The 17,475-nt window shown below is 40.4% G+C and overlaps 1 protein-coding gene across 4 annotated transcripts in view; it reads right to left on the reverse strand.

Annotated features, from left to right (window-relative positions):
• The window catches only part of LOC131786269 (mucin-12), a 31,144-nt gene that overhangs the window by 3,066 nt on the left and 10,603 nt on the right, over positions 1-17,475 (reverse strand). For 2 of the 4 annotated variants that reach the window (XM_066171848.1, XM_066171852.1), the window contains 15 exons: positions 17,015-17,116; positions 13,703-13,801; positions 6,947-11,935; positions 6,440-6,551; positions 4,701-4,842; positions 3,636-3,915; positions 2,896-2,955; positions 2,685-2,775; positions 2,193-2,284; positions 1,995-2,053; positions 1,625-1,798; positions 1,079-1,189; positions 602-755; positions 340-481; positions 213-241 (listed from right to left, as the gene is read on the reverse strand). In XM_066171848.1, coding sequence (XP_066027945.1) covers positions 213-241; positions 340-481; positions 602-755; positions 1,079-1,189; positions 1,625-1,798; positions 1,995-2,053; positions 2,193-2,284; positions 2,685-2,775; positions 2,896-2,955; positions 3,636-3,915; positions 4,701-4,842; positions 6,440-6,551; positions 6,947-11,935; positions 13,703-13,801; positions 17,015-17,116 — 6,636 coding nt within the window. Of the gene's footprint in view, positions 1-212; positions 242-339; positions 482-601; positions 756-1,078; positions 1,190-1,624; positions 1,799-1,994; positions 2,054-2,192; positions 2,285-2,684; positions 2,776-2,895; positions 2,956-3,635; positions 3,916-4,700; positions 4,843-6,439; positions 6,552-6,946; positions 11,936-13,702; positions 13,802-15,741; positions 15,854-16,961; positions 17,117-17,475 lie in introns of those variants that run through there. The other 2 variants (XM_066171857.1, XM_059103298.2) reach the window with 2 other exon arrangements.

The following is a 17,475-nucleotide window of genomic DNA, read 5'->3' on the forward strand; positions in this document are numbered from 1 at the left end:
CAAACGTAAGTTAGGAATGCTTTGGGCGCTCAGTTGGAAACTGCCTCCTCTATTAATGAAATTGTTTTAAGAATATGTTCTCTAAAGCCAGGCGACAATCAAACCGTTGATGAGGGCATTTCATCTAGCAGTTATTTTCAATTTTTTGTCTGGACCTTGACCGTTTGAATGTAAATACATGAATAAAAAGATAGTCTGGAAATTGTACGCACCTTTCTCAGAACATCCACAGGGCTTAGACCTGCAGCACAATAAGAAAAAATCTCACATAAGCTTTCTTTAAATCCCTCATATTCCTTCGCAAACTATTTAAAAGAGCAGTCTCAGATGTTCCCGTACCTTGAGGTTCTTCAAGCTGAAGTACTGCTACGAAATCACTAAGTTCGTCTGATGATAAATTGTTATTAAAATCTCTCTTTTGTTTCTCTGAAATTAGCTCCATCAAGTAATGACCTCTTTCACTTCTGTCCACGAGGATTAACTGGAATAAAGTAAAAATGAAGATGAGTGAAAAATGATGAAGTAAGAAAGGAAGGAGGGAAGGAAGAAGGCGGAGCCGAAGATTCATATAAATAATCAAATGAATATTGAATGACCTTACCTCGTCCTTAACAAAGGCAAGCAGCTCCTTTATGAGGTTGGGATTCGTTTTGAAATCAAACTGATAAAAGCTGTCTATCCATTCAGACAGTAAGTCCAAGCCACGGTATCGAATTTGCAGCTGATGGTTGTACACTTGACCTGAAGAATCCGTTCTGAAGAGAAAAACAGAGGTAACACTCGTAAGCCTGACTGACCCTAGGATTTTGTTTCCCACCGTTTTGGTGGCCAGTCCTGATACGTTGTCGCATGTGACCACGACTTCCTCTGTGATGTGAGAGGATGATTAACAGCGAGAGAAAGAGTGCCGGCTGATTGGCCATCGGCTAACCCGAATTGCTTTCGTACTGCCTTTCCGACAATTTTCTATTCCAAACTTCCTTTCAAACAAAAACTTCGCGCAAACTTTTTCTTCAAATCACTTAAGTGGCAAAGTTTGAATTACTTTGTTAGGTTTTCAATATTTCAACTCTCTTACCTGAGTGACGCTGAACACTTTTCTCTTATGAAGTTGAATAGTTCTTGTGCAGTAGCAATGTAACGAAACGTGTACAGAAAATATCGCACATACGCCTGACTCATAGCATGTCTGAAACGGAAACAAAATGATTTAATTAGCACGAGGTCTAATTTAGTAGTTCAAAGAATAAATAAGTTTTGCCGGAGAGGCTCACAGTGAGCCAATACTAAGATGATGCGAAGAGATGGCAAAAGGTTAGCCGTCATATAGTCTCACTGCATTTAAGCAACCCTCAAAAAAAAGGGTCAGCGGACTCGATAGCGCCAGAGTAGGCAGAGACGCACGAGGAAAAATATTAATCGTTGGTGCTGTTCTAAATCATTCATCACGTTATCTGCGCGCCTACTACTCAAACTACGTTTGAATCTAACGTTCACTAAAACTAAGAGGGGACAAACTTTCTATCTGGTTTAAGGGTGTTATCTTCATTTATTTGTGCGCTAACGTGTCAAGAAAAGAAGTGACGGGGAGAGGGGAAATCGGACTTAATTCAGTTGAATTAACCTGTCAAAGAGGTAAGAGAATAAACCCAGTTTGGTGCCTGATTGAAGCGATGGTCCACTGAGGGATTCGTCCAGAATCTCTATACTTTCGCTTCCCCTCTGATTCCAAATCGGGGAAAAGTTTAAAAAGCTGTTGTTCAACTCCGATACCAACGTCACGCAGGAAGTGTTGTAACTACAAAAAGAAAGAGACAAATTAATATCAGTATCTGAGTAACTGCGCATGTACCCCTCACCTAACCCAACATTAACCTTAACATGTTAGCGGTTGACTGCTGTTGGGCTAGGGGAGGAGTAGGTGCGATGACTTCAACTGACGTTGATTGACATGATTGATTGAAAACCTTGATACGAGAATGACTGCAGTTTACCTGACAAGAAAAGAATACAGCAAAGAGGTGTCCAGCCCAAAGCGTTCAGCGTACACATTCTGCGGAAAATAAACATTTGTATAAGGAGTTAACAAGATGTTTCCTTTTTGAAAGGAAAGTCATCCTATTTTCTGATCAAAGTATCTGATCTCGGCGACCAATTTGAGATTCTACCGCAAACATACGCTGCACACTCACCCTCAACTGTCGTTGAACGTTTTTCAAGTATATAATCTTCTTATCGCTCTCCTCGATTTCATTCACTAGTTTAGACGCGAGATCTTTCACATCTGAAAAAGGATACACCCATTAACACTTCATTAAGCTATTTATATATACATAGAAGCACTACGGGAGGGTGAATTGCTCGTAGAACGCTTTAATTGTGTTCACTGTCTATAAAAATAGAAAAAAAAATTTGCGTGAAGCACCCCAGCGATGGTTAGAACGAGCTTTAAGGCTCGTGTGAAGTTTAACCCTTTGACCCTTAAGAGTGACCAGCAGCTAATTTCTTCCTACAATATGACCCCTGAATCAAGCATTAAGGTCATGAGAATAAAGGAAATGATCACCAACTTAAGAAGTTATTGATTATTAAACAAATTCTCCTCGTCAGCACCTTAAGAAATGTATGGAGGACAGTATGAAAAATATGCCTAGTGATGTAAGGGTGTAAAGAGTGAAACGGACCTTTTTTGTTCTCTACTTCCGCCATCTTGTTGTAAGAGTTCATGCTCTTTTTCTTGGCTCTTCGTTCCAACATCAACTGCTGAGAGATTTCCTGCGAGATATTTAGTGTATTTATTTATTCTTGATGAAAAATCTAATCAAGCTAATTGGCTGAAGAAATTATGCTTACTTCTTGAATTGATTATCTTGTATGTTACTTTTTATGTCTTACCACAATTTTCGTGCCTAATTTTTCTGTAAGCCCTTCCACGCTCGATATCAGCTTCACTCCCTGATTGAAAAAAATCACCAAACGTTTAACTTTATGAGACTGTGCTTAGCAAGACAACGGTTATTTACAAATTTCTTTTAAACTGTATACCCACACGACATTATATGATGGGCTGAATCAAGCTCGCGTTTTGATTGGTTCTTAATAATGGTCTATTGGAGGACAGGCGCATAGATGACTTCACCATTAACAACATTTGGTTTTTTTTCTATTAAATTAAACAAATAGATTCGTTGTTGCCGTGAGCCTGGTCAAAATGTAGTAAAAACAAACACACGGCAATACAGAATCTATTTTTTAACGAGACTTAAACTTTAAAACAGTCATGATTGCTTGAGTAAAGCTGGCACCTTTCATAGAAAGTAATTCAGAGGTTTCTCCGTCATTATGGCCTACGATGGCTACAAATGTGGAGAATGGAGAACACTGACAATCCTAGCCTTCAGCTTCAATTATTCTCTCCTCATCGTTAAAACCAAAGAAAACTGGTATTTGGAAGATCGATGAATTATTTATTGGGGCACATCAAGCTAGTTCATTCGATGATTACATTCAGAAAGACTCCCATTGATCGGACTTGTGTTATTTTAGTACGAGTGCGAATTCCAATTGAGCCTTCTAACATTGAGAGAAAAATGCTACGTTCAATGAACATAAAAACTGCAGTCACAGTCTCTCACCATAACTCTATGATAATCCTCAAAAATTGGCGTCAACAATTCCTGGATGTCAGCTTGCATTTCAGGGGCAATAACTTTAATGGGTAAAAATTCGGTAGCTTCCCCCATTGGAGATATGAGGATGTCCCTTGCCCCAGTCCCACTCCTCTCACTGCTGCTTCTGGAGATGGAGTTGAAATACAAAGGTTCTAAACTGAGGTAAGATTCTTCACGTGACAGACTGATGGACTCAGGAGGGCTGATATCACTGACAGTGCTCTCTGAAAACTGCAACGTGGACCTAGTTTTTGAAAGAAAGAACAAAGCGTTATAAAACCCCTGCTATGATTATGGCGCTCTTCAGTAAAACTACACAAACCAGTGACGTCATATTGCTGTAAGCACCGCTGACCAACTCTTATTTCCATAGCACACCTTTTCATGTCAGACTACCGAGAGTACAGCAAGGAGTTCACCGAATCAAATGAATAACTTAATAAAACTCTACTTATGCGTTGTAACGCCATCCCACATCCATCCATTTTAGCTACAAGGGATTATTTTAATCAAAAAAAAAACGAAAACTGTTCTCGTTCACAGGCTGGCGAGAAACGATGACCACAGGCAGCGAGCTTTCACATAATTGAGCTTTCATAATTACCACCTTAGAGTGACAGCTGTTTAAAACACCTGCTTAAGCATAGTTTGATCGCTTAGTATTATGTGGATTAGTTTTATCGAAGCTGTGTTTCTGTATTTTGAGATACGGGTTCCTATAGAGAAAGTATACGGACTTGGCCTTTCTCTTCAGAAGACAAACTCTTTTGTGGGCTCAGGAAAAGTTTTGATATGCGATGGAAAAGGATTATAATTAGTAAAGATAGATATAAGTTCTGTTTTTACTAGTTTTGTTACATGCATTTCATTGTAAAACATAAGATCACAGCCACTAACAGGACGTCCGCGCCACATTCTTATGGAAGCTTGCAGTTCGGTATGTTAGTGATTACACGAGGCAGGCTTTGCCACTCAACCTTAAAAAATGCTTCATTAAGGCTGCACATAATTAAATTAAGATTTTCCAACCTTCTAGTCTGTTGTCCCTCGGTGACCGCCTCGTACATCTCGTGTAAAAGGTCTTCATCCCAGTACAAGTCACTGTACTGATCCGTAATGGCCTCTTTAAAGTTTTCCTCGCTCATTCCAGCCAAAGATAAAACGTACTCAGCTGCAAATAAAGAGACAAGGTCAAATAAACGCACTTAAACTTCCTGTTAAATCACACGTAAATCTTATCGATAACATATTGCCCGGTATACATGTTTATCTGATATTACCATCGACTATCGTCGCCATTTTTGATTGTGTCGTGTTGGACATTATGCCAAGAACAAATCAAGTTGAAACTAGGAGTCTTTGCATAAAAAGACACTATAATATGTGGTATTATAGTATTATATATAAAAAGAACTATGGCGCAAAGCCAAATGTAATCGAAAAGCTGAAGAAAACAAGAAACAAGTACTTGTTTGTTAACCACTGCACAAATGTGGGGTAACTCTCAATATTGCCTAAAATATTTTATGTTCTGCCGACGTTTCAATTGAGTGTCACCTAGTTCCAGATTGTAAAACAATATTTACGTCAAACGTTGAATTCGTTATTGTGACGGTAATTAATTTTCTGAGTTAAGAGTCTCTGGGGACGATGCTCGGTCGAACAGACAAATTTTCCGCGCTATTTGATAAGAAGATTGGCAGTAGTTAGCATTAGCTCGACAACAGATAAACTGTTACAATGGCTCTCCAACAATTCAGTGGCCTTCATTTAGCCCCAAAACGTAAAAATTGATAAAATGCAAAGGCAAGTTCGCCTACACCTGAAAATGTTTTACATATATGGACAACAGTTGATTTTGTGTCGTTCGAAAAAAGGATTCTTACACTTTGCTCTTCTTGATGACAATACCTGTAAGTCCTTTCGGCCATAAGTTCACAGATATGTTCTCTTTTATTAAAAAGTCCTCGTTGAAAATTCTTTTCAAACAAGAAATTTGTTGGTACGTGCCCGAGTTAATTGAATGTCTTTTTATTCCTTGACTTAGAGCCCATTTGGTGCTAATTGGCAGTCTTATTGTAAACTAGCTTACAAGCATTGGCCGAGGAGGGCGTTAATTAACAGAAAACGTGGGGTGAATAACGCGTTCCGAATTTAGACTGGCGCAAAGTGAGGACAGAGTCTATTGACGATTCAATGTAAGTCCCCTCAAAACAGCCTCAACGAGATACCCTCACGTAAGGATAGATTCCCAGAAAACAAATAGTACGATTGTATTGATCACTTTTTTAGAAACACGGTTAATGGTCTTCTCTTTATGACTAAAGATGACGTAGGCTAAGTGAATACAAAAGTCCGAAAAACAAAAGACACTATCTAAACAGCGAAAAACAAACACAGGGCGCTTGGAAATGCATTGCATTTTATGAGGTGGAAGGTTTTATGTCTTCAAATTGTTTAAAACAACCATAATCAACACAACGTGAACGTTTTAACATTAATTGGAGGGGTTCATCTATGTTAGGGCTAAAAAAAGGACAGCTCTTAATAGCTTCATAAAAGTACAAGTTCTTTACGCCAGAACAAGAAAGATCGTTTTAAAAACCGGAAATATTCATTTACCTCTTGAAATGTCTTAATTCCCTTCCTTCCTTTTACATACAACGGGAAATTAACCTTAGGTCACACCCCATTACAAGAAAAAAAGATAATTAACACTTCACAACGTAACAGACACTGAAACGCCAAAAGATTTTTCAGTTACTCACCCATATTGACATCTTCGACTCCATCGTCCAAGTAGCCATCAAACGCAAATTCGTCGTGTATCATGTCGATGATCGTAGAGAGTACACCCTTTGCACCTGGCAACGATTGTTCCTGTTGATGACACAGTTCAAATACAACGATTAAAGATTTTTGTGATGGCTTGACAGAGCTGTTTCCACTTGTACTGCGAATTTAAATATTTGGTAGATACATGCGCATGTGAGGACAGACACTTACGAGAGAAGTTCGCTGCTAATCTTGGACAGATAGAGGGTTTCGTGTTTTAACGGCAAGGACGTTTGAATGTGTGGGGCCAATTAAACCTTCAGTCCAATGGAAATAGTACTATACCTCCTCACCCAAAAAGGCTTAGGAATGACGCCGATTAGGAATTGTAGCTAGTGTGTCAACGTTAAAGAACTGGGGTATTGTTGAAACTGTATAATTCTATAATTTGCATGCTAGAATTTACAATAACTGCAATCGATAGCAGATGGTTGACGTACCTTGTGCGAAGAACTCTCAAGTATTGAAGCATTATTTGGGGAAATCGGTGTTTCACTTAAGGTGCCAAGATGCGATCGCAGTGTTCCTGTAGGTGTGATTTCGTCTGGATTTCGTATTGAAGAAGTTTCACTCGAATTCATAAGTCCTGTTTCCTTTATCTTTGAAGCTTTTTCAGTATCAGACAGCCCTGGCTTATGCTTAGAGCTATTTAACGTTGGATTTTTCCCTTGACTACCTATTTTCTCTTTTTGTTTAGCATCTGTTGTCTCATTAGTCAAAGTGACCCTCTTTCCTTTGCCACTTTCTTTTGCCGCTGATTCAGCGAATGATGTGTTTGGAGAGGACCCTTGCTTAGCAGCAGCTGAGTTTAGCACTTTCTTAACCAGTTGACCTAGCAGCTCTTTAGAATCAACTCTTGACGAAGATGGAGGGCTTTTACTAGCAGGTCTTCCCAAAATGTCTGGAGGTGGTGTGGAGGCCAACTCAAACTCTTTTGCGGTGGACTTCATCATTCTACCATCGGTTGCAAGTTTCGCAGCAGCAGATCCTTCCTTTGGTTTTTCAGGATAAACGTTAGTTTTCTCATCAGAGTTTAGAGAACTTCCATCCGTTATTTTCGACATGTCACTTTTAAGATGTTTGAAGTTATCATTGTCACTTCGCGTCGGTTTGTTCGGAGATTCCTCGGACTTTCCTACCGAAGCCTTAAAGGGATTAGAGACATTTTCCTGTTGAATACTGTTAGATAGAAAAGCCAACATCGTCGGATCGTTTTGTGAAACACTCAGCAGTCCTCCCTCTGATGAAGGTAGAGGAGGTTTGTGATCTTTTGGATCATAAAAAATATTGTGTCCTATAGGAAACTTCGGAGATGTCGGAGAAGGTGAATGGGAAGGAGAGAGTGTAGTTGGGGACGAGGGAGGTGACCTTGCCCTATAATTTTTTTGGCCTTTTCCGATGCTTCCTCGTGACTCGTCGGGATCAGACAAGTTTAATCCACTGTCAGATGACGAGTTACTTGGAAATCGCTTACTGCCTTTACTCGATGGTGTGTCACTTTTAAGGAGAGTTTCATCAGAGCGAGGTATATAAAATACTTCCGATTCTTCAGTTTTACCCATCGAGTTAGAGCTTTGTTCTGAAGCGAGCTCATAAGAAGAGAATCCAGATGTTGAGGATGACTTTGCACATTGAGATGGCGCTTTAGAGGAATCAGCATTGCTTTCGAAGTCACTCTGACTTCTTGGCCCTGGGTTTTGGTGAGTGTCTTTTAAATTTTCGTGTCTTCTGTTTGAATCTCGAGGATTAATCCCACCACGTGGGTTGTCTGCTCCTGCAGCACCAAAGAACTCAATTTGCGCTTTTGGTGGCTTTGCATGAAGTGGAGAAGTAGGATTGCTGGTCGTTTTTGGAGAAGGTTTGATGGTAGAACTGCCCCCTGCAGGCAAGCTCCCTCTTCTCGTATATGGGTACCTAACTGGGTTTGATTCTGACGGATCAGCAGAAGTGGCTGTGGAGTTAACAGTTTTACTGGCTTTGGCGTGGGGGTTCGAAGAGTGTCCCTTTGCACCATGTCTTTCTTTTGATGGGCTTGGATTCCCAGGTTTTGCAGTTGTTGAAGAACAACCTCTACTCTTGCTCTCTTCCACATTTGGGCTAGGATTATTTGACGGCATTGGTTTAGAATAAGGACTGCTTTTACCAAGATTTCCTTCTTTGGGGGAACTCTTTGACAAATCTCCCGATGATTGACGCACCGATGGATTATTTTGCGGAGAACTTTTAAAGACCTTCTGATGTTTTTGTGATAAATAAGTATGCGATGAGCTCTTCGTGATTGTGCGGTTTTCCACCGGGCTCGAACGATCGCGGCCTGGTGAAAGGTTGATTGGTTGCGAAGAGGGTAATGAATTTCGTTTCGACGTTGAAATCCTACGTTGCGGTGTACTTGCGTCTTGAGATAGAGGATTCGACATGATTTTCTTAAGAGTCATTGGTGAGGAAGGATTCTTCGAAACAGCGGCTATATCTTTTCCAGGCGGACAGTCACCGGATGGATGTCTCGATCTCACAACCTGATCGATTCTTGATCTCGTTCTTGGAGTTTTAGGATTCCCATTTACATGTGCGATAATTGACGAGCTTTCTGATTTCGAAGGAAGTGGTGAGTTTGGAATAGGGCGTGGATTATCGTTTATTTCCTTTTTGAAGCTAGAATTTTCCGTTGGATAACAACTCTTTTGAACGGAGGTCGAATTAGATGCAAATACCTCAGTCTCCAAATCACCAGTACTGCGAAGAATTTTTCTTTCGAATCTCCTCACATAATTGCCTGTTGGGTCTCTCCCGTTAGAGACGCAATCAGAGCTGACATATTCTGTTGTGTCACGAGATGGTCTTTTAAGAATACAGTTTGTATCTCTCTCAGGTTCCATCTCTCCACATTTGAATGTAACACTTGTGAAATAATTTGATGGCTTGAAATCCTTCAATGATCCTGGACTAAGAGGATAAGGAGGAGAAATAACATTTCCATCTACTCCACCATACGTCCAATCGAGTCCACCCACAGAAGCTGGTGGACTGGAAACGATGGGGGTTGTGGCGTCTAAAATTGCCAAGTCCACAGGGATCTCAAACTGATGAGTATCAGATCTTGGAGACCAGAGGAGATCGTTAGGACTCCTGACATCGCAAAATGGGACAGAAGAATCTCTCTCTGGTGATAAACAAAGGTCCCTCGGTCTTAATCGTGGGGAACCTTTCTCACGCACAGGCTCTGAATCTAGAGACGATTTTATGGAAATCCCGTTTAAAGAACTGTCTTTGTCCTGCCAGGGTTTTGATAAATTGTGCGTTACGTTTCCTGATTTGATAATATAGTCATTCCTGAGATCATTACTGGATGACGATCTCCCAGAATAAGTGGATGACTTCGATTTCCCAGGGGAACTTCCTTGAAGCCGTGCCTTAGGATTGCCTTTTTGATCACCTTGATCTCTTTTAGTACAATAATCGCTAAATAGAGAGAGACCAGATGCTAAACGTTCTTGAGCGTTGTCTTCCGGAGCCTCAGATGAACTGCAGTCTCTTAAAATATTCTCCTGAGACGTCCATTTTCTAATGTTTTCCAATAGCCTTGTCCTTGAATCATGACATTTTTCTGAAGTTGATTCTTTCTCTTCCTGGAGCATACAGTGAGAAGATGAGACGCGACGTTCTCGGCTGTCGGTAGAGCCTGGGTCTGACCCACTACGCTGTACTTCACGTGGGTTGCCAGGGTGACGGGTTGATGACTCGTCCTTTGATGCGTCGCTTCCCTTGCCCGTTTCTTGTGATAAAATAGAATTATCCGATCGCAGAATTGACGTTTCAATATCTGAGGCAGAGTGAACTTTGCTACGAACCGACGACGGACGAAAAGGACCAGTCTTCGAAGCTGGCTGCTTGGGTGTTGTAGAATTGTGTGGCTTAAACTGCCCTTTGGCAAGACGATCCTCAGGCACTAAGGACGAGGAACCAAACCTTGAAATCATGGACGTCACGGAGTTTGAGCGAACGCGCGGAGAGCTATCTGCAGACTCCTGAGACATTTGCTCAAACTTCGACACAAGCATTGAAACGGGGCTATTAGATCGCGATCCGGCGGGACTAGATGGCCTACTTCCTTGATTCTTACGTCCTTGCACTGGACTGTTAGTTATTGATCCTAGAGTAGCTGAACTTGACCTCCTACGTCCATCTAGTAAGCTAGATGGACTTGGGGGACGGTTTGGAAAAGAGCCTGTTGATGCACGTGCTCGAGGTTTATTACGGGGTGACATGTCCACTCCATCTCTAGTCCAATACACTGGAGGCGTTTGAGAGCGAGGAGGATTGACTTCCTGAGGAGCCGCTCGTCTCCCAAGGGATGGAGATGGAGTTCTTGCACGCACTGGTTTCGTCCCCTCACTACCCTCATTGAATCCATCGTTAAACGGTACCCTTCGTCGAACAACTTTGGCGTTCGATTCCAGTTCCTCTGAGGTTGTCCTGCTCTTGGGAACAGGCCTCTGCCAGATGGGACGAGGAAGTTTGGATGCCTTGTTATCTTGTTTGTTTTGTTTACATCCCTTGTTATTCTTTTGTGTATCTGCCTTTAAACCTTCGGATTTATCAGACTTTGGTGTGGCGCAGTTTTTGTTCTTTGGTCGAGGATCCACGTCAGATAAGTTGCTGACGTCACTATCTGTTGACACCGCTGACTGATTGGAAGTTACTGAAGAGTCAACTGGATGAAAAGGCACCGGGGACATCGCTGGGTGAGGAAAGGACATCATCCCTCCCTGAGGCACGTACCAGTAAGGGGGCATTGGTACAGGAGCTACGCTGGGAATAGGGACAGCGATGGGCACAAAGGTAGGAGTGGCTACGGAAGGAATCTGATTTTCGCTTACATCAGAGTGTACGCTCGGAGAAGCAGAACGACCGGCGGGTATGATAGGGTTGAACATCATCTGACTCTCAGTTTGGCCGTAGTGTGGATAAGCAAATAAGGAAGGTGACGGTGGCTTGGTTGACTGATCCTCTACAGACTTAATTATTTCATCACTTTTTTTATCGTTTTCTCCAGTATAAAATGGGCCTTTGTTTAACTTTGTCGATGCTAAAAGAGACAAGAGTTGTTGTTTTTCGTCTTCTGTCAAGGAATGGCCTCGCTTTCGGTCTCTCGTGCGATCCTGATCACTGATGTCATTACCAGTGTCTGATGACCTCTCGTTTAATGAATCAGACGCAAGTCGATCCTTTTCGCTGTTCAATGAGTTACTGGAGGTGGCTTCTGACATTGGTGAGTTTACAATGACTTTAGTTTTTTCCGCTTTCATTTCTTCTGGTTTAGGAATTGTTTCGTTTCTTTTATCTCCAGAATTTCCGCCATCGAGGTTACGGAACGATTCTCCATTATTTTGAGTCTTTACAAAAGGATTTCGTTCTTGCGGTTTTGTTGTCTGACAAAAAAAAAAAGAAAAAAAACAGATTCCCATCACTAAAATCACTAAATGTATCCACTTGAAATAAAAATATTGTGTTTATTGAAGGGTGAACGGCAAGAACATACAGCTTTCTTCAGCGATATGACTTTTAGGTTATGAAAAAAGGAACCATCCTTGAGCAAATATTGACCATGAAGATCGTTACAGGTGTCAGAAAATTGTTCTTCAAAGAAATTATGGGGGATACAAAGCGACATAATCAGATAAATAGTGTAGTTTGATCGTCCAGGTGAGTGTAGTCCTGAGAAGGACTGTTGTCGGTAGTGGTGACTGACGTTTCGACAACCTAGGCGGAAGTCATCATCAGAGTCAAGTGAAAGGTTGTTGTCAGTCGAATGTATTTAGTCCGGTTTGTGTACACTGATTGGTCAGTTTTGCCGTGATGTTATTGGCTGTAAGACTCAAGTGGCGTAGGTCAGTCGTGATTGGTCGGTTTGGATCCGTTAGTGAAGTTAGGTCGTTCTGTTCGGTTCGTTTGTAATGTTAATGTCGTGGATGAGTCGTTTGTATGGTGCCGGTTTGATAAAATAATCAGATAAACTTCTGTAAACCTCATCTCAAATCGCTAGCTATCTTTGCATACACTTTTTAATCAAACAAGCGATCAACAAGACATCGCCAAGAAAACGCTTATTTTGAGAAATATTAAATCGTATCATCGTTTCTTCCCATCTAAATAGATAAGATATACGTAGGAAAAGTTCATTTACTGAGGCAAATATTAGACTTATTCAGTCATTTCGAAACATTCCATAACCGGATGATAACTCCTAACCAAAGCGATGAATTTCCAAGACGACATTTCATCTAAAGCTAACACGACAAGCTTACCTTCTGGCCGACAAACTCAAACGTATAGCTCAAAACCCACTCGAAATCATTTCAGAAACTTCACTCTTCCATAGCATTCGTAAAATGATAGTATCCAAAAAACTGAAAACCTCATTTTGCCAGAAATATATCATAACTTTTACACCTTGTACTTAGTCACTTGCATGGAACAGCATGTCTTCATCAGAGATCTGAGGATGTTTTGACATGTAAGCTCATTTGAATTTAAGCCACAATTACGCGAAAAAGGTCCGGGGATTGTAAAATTAAACAAACATAACTGAAAGATTTGTTGACATCAAACAACAATATGACATAAAAATATTCTTCCTCTATCGTATGTTTTAAAACATTTTGAGAGGAAAGGAAAAGTTTCCCAAACAAATGAGGTCAGAGTATTCTTATTCTGGAAGTTATTCAGAAATGGTCACCCGCTGTTTCCAGCCTAGGAGCTTGCATGGTTTATCACCTGTTTTATTTGTTCTTACTGTCAAAACAATAAAGGATACTTGAAATTCTCGCAGGGGTTGAATAATGAATCTATTTCATTTAGTTTCTCAGTAGGTGAGAGTCCCACGTAAAACAACCCAAAACATCGTCATTTTTTCACTAAACCTATTTAGCTAGGATAGTTCCTGCATGATAAAACGCCAAAGGGTCGCAAAGGGCTAAAACTGACCATCGACGGAGTAAATATGTATGGAAGTGTCAATTATAAAGATCGCAAACCAGGTCATCCTTGTTTGATTTGTGGCTGTGTTTTCACTAAGAAAAGACACACTAGATCTTCTAACTGAAGGTTTGGTTGAGTCCCTGGCTCTGGCCAGCTGTGTTGTATGATTCCTCTATAGCAAGGGTTACGATCAGAGATCGAAGATTAAAGTTACTCACTTGTTTGAGAAACCCTTTGAATGAAGCGGCCACGGAGATGGATCCCATCAGTGTGTCATGATGCTTCTTTTCCCCTTCCACTGTCTTCCTCTTGGTGGTCTGGAGAAAGAACAAATCGTCGATTCGTAGGAATTGAGTTTAAATTTCAAGAACAAACTATTTTACCGCAGAATCTCGTAAGCTTTTGAACTGCCCTCCACCGGAAACCCTTAGCGACGCATCATGGATAACTAGATGATCATTTGTCAAAACTCTCGCACGAAAGAACACAATGTTATGCAAATGATTAACTGCCGCGTGGATGTAATATCAACAATAACCGTATGCCCTTAGGCCCCGTTAACACAACGTTTCCTCAGTGAAAATGCAACAATTTTTTCCTTCCAAACAGGAAAGAGAACAAAATGTTTTCCCGCCAGACTCTAACGATCAATTGCGCCGCAGAATCGCTTAATTATATCATTGGAGAACGGTACTCAAATGATCCCATTCAAAGCCTTCGGAATAGTGAAATCAGTGTATCCGAAAAATTTCGTGTTCAAAGCGTTCTCCGTCCACATTAAAACGCAAGGTGGCGGTTTTAAATTATCCTCGTTAAAGAGGATCTTTGAAAAGTTCCGTTTTCGGCTGGGTAATTATGTTCCCATATGAACTTGGTGGTTTCGTACAAATGGTTGAATTCGTATAAATACTTCTTCTGAAGTGGCTGATAAATGAGGATGATCGAATGACATGCTAGCAGATAGTGGCGTGAGAAAAAGTTTCGCACTCTAAGAGCAACCGGCAGGAATCGTAAGTAAGGAACTTACGCACGACTTTTTTTAGAGGCGCACGGCAACCGGACTTAAAATTAGTGACGCACTTCCATTTTCCGGCTACCATTCACGTCTAAAAGACGGCTACCTAGTTTCGGATCTTTACAAAATGGCCATGTTGAATTTTTCTGAAATTGTATGGTGGACATAATATTGAGAACAAATACAAAAAAAAAACAACAGTGACAGAGAACAAGGGGGAAATCAGTGCAAGAATAACTTGTAAACTATCGCTTCATATCGTCATATATGCTTATGGCTACAACTAAGTGAAACACAAACATTAAATTTCTTTCAAAGCGGAAATATAGTATTCTTTTCAGACCTGTTGCTGTGTTTTGAAAAAGAAAAACGCACGGTTTTTAACTCCATCTTCGAGTTTAACGTGATTCAACAGAGTAATTGCCGAGTAATTGAACAATAAAGGAAAACACTATTTCCCCAAAGTTTCAATCACATCTTACAATCGTATAATATCTCGAACCCTCAATACCTTGGACCTCATTTCCCTTAGTGGTGCGAGTTGTAGAGAGACAACTCCACTCGTAAGTTTTGTTGTAACAAACAATTTAAGATGAACTGATTTTTATAGCACCTCAGTAATCCATAACAAGCTAATTGTATAATTGGGGAAAACAACAGTTAGCAACAGTGACTCTGTCTAATACCTGAGCTAAATTTGTATCCAAAAGGGTTCGAGTTATTGAATGTAATATTGTTGAGAAAAAGCGGACCTGAGGGGTGAGAAGTCATATCAAGTTATCGAGGATTCGAGTTATTTAGGGAGTAAATTTCAGTGGAGAATCAATTTTTGTTCGAGGAAATGCCAGATTCAAGTTGTGTCTACTTTAAAAACTCCAGTGAAAAAAAAGGCTACCGTAAAAAGATATATCAGTTTGGCTAGTAATACTGCGAACAACGATGGCATTTTAAGAATTAAATTTATATCACAGAAAACTGGAAAGTAAAAGTAAATATCCAAACGCCAGTCAGTTTGAAGTCGCCGAGAAGATGCATAGTATATCGAGAGGACACAAATTTTACTCGAATAAACTGTTTACAAATACGGTAGTAATCATTGAACAATACAGGTCCTACAGTATTCTTAGAAGTAAAATAAACTCAGCAGGACACTATTTCAAAAACATGTTATGCGTACGAATGAGCAGTAATTTTTAGTGATGTTTGCGAAGTATCAATTGAGTGTAAGGTCGAGGTACTTACAAAGCGAAGCTGATGGTCCAAAATGTGTTGAAGCCGATCATAACACTGTTTTGAAGTGCGCACAGTTGTCACGGGTGCAATAAGCTTTGACTGTGTCATCGCGTGAGTCAAGTATGGACAGTGGCTTGTACAATCTATCGTGATCACACAAGTGAGCCGTAACTCCGGGCTGAAGCTATTAGCTTGATTATCATATCAATCGTTAATTAGCACTTGAGAAACACAAATATTTACATTCCATTTCCTAGTTTATGAAAAGAGCTCTTCGCTTAGTGATCATCGCTCAATCTCGAATGTCACAATATCAAAGTATATGTTTGATTTCAATAATCGCTCTCAACAGCTTAACTCTCCATAGAAAGTAATTTGCAGCACACTCCAACTTTTGCATTCGTGACATCTCGAAGGCGAATCTTATACCGTATGTTATGTATATCTCTCTGGGACTGCATCTGACCAAAACGGTGTGCAAACGGAGCTGAGGACTCACGGATTTCCATCTTAAATTATGCGGTCAACATAATGTAAACACAGGCGGCCAAAAGCATTGGCAAGGTTATACATTGGAGGAAATGGACTTTTAATCTCTAATAAAAGGGGCCCGACGTCAGAGAAACAAAGGAACGAATGATTAGTAGAAGGAATTAAGTCGTGAACGAAGCGATCCAAATTAAACGCTCCAGACATTTTAATTGTTTTTCATGCGTATTTACCCACTAACAGGAAAATTCATGTAGTTTAGTAAGTGCTTAACATGATATTTCCAAACACACAAAAACAGTTAAGATGTTGTTGTTGTCGATCTCACAAGTCTTGGGCCTTAAACACAACTAACTCGGCTGGGCCCGTAAGTTAATCAAATGGCTTCGTGTGACTGACTCTTCAAGTGCTTTTTACCAATTTTTTTGGTAGCAACTGTGAACAACGAGTGATAATTAATTTGCATCTAAGTTAACTTACTGTCAATAGTTAGTATTGAAAAAGTCCAAATTTGAAACTGAATAAGGATTAAGAATAGCGAAATAATGATCATCATTATTATTCCTATTAATAACCGCCATTTTTCAAATTGTTGTCGTCCAGAGATAACTTAATATTGGTTCAGACAGCGTAAACCAACTTTTTTTTTCTTTTTTTCACGGCACTGATCCTATTGTTGATATTCTAGAGTTTGCAGCTTTCCGAATAGCCAAGTTGCAGGAAATTGTGTGGGGACCCACCTCCCTCACAGCTTTTTAAGGAGTCTCACAACATTCTGAGTGAAGTGACTTACGTCATCGCTGTCCATGGCTGCAGAAGCTTGGTATTCCCATAGCAAAGCCTGACATCTCTCCCGTGACGTCATATCATTTTCGATCTGTAAAGACTCGCATGTCTGGAAAGAAAGCGAGGATGAAAGATTAAAGAAAAGTCTAAAAACATTGACACGAGAGCACAATGGAATTTGGCCTGAATTCAAAACTATTCCCACTGCAATTCTTTTTAGTAAATATAACGTTCTCGTAGAAAATTGTTCTAATTCGATGCTCTTAGATCTGGAAGTTTGGACCACAATTTTTTACTTAACGCCAACTAAATGAACCCCTCTTCAACAATTGTGTTTTTTCTTTTTGTCAGTAACATGTCCCCAGAACACTAGCCTGTTCTTAAGCTGGATTGACCGTCAGTTCAATCAACCCACAACTTTGATCTGACTGATGTCAGCCCCTCCCCCTCCCCCTACCACCTGTGCGA

The sequence above is a fragment of the Pocillopora verrucosa genome, chromosome 1 (assembly GCF_036669915.1).
Source record: "Pocillopora verrucosa isolate sample1 chromosome 1, ASM3666991v2, whole genome shotgun sequence".
Lineage (NCBI taxonomy): Eukaryota > Metazoa > Cnidaria > Anthozoa > Scleractinia > Pocilloporidae > Pocillopora > Pocillopora verrucosa.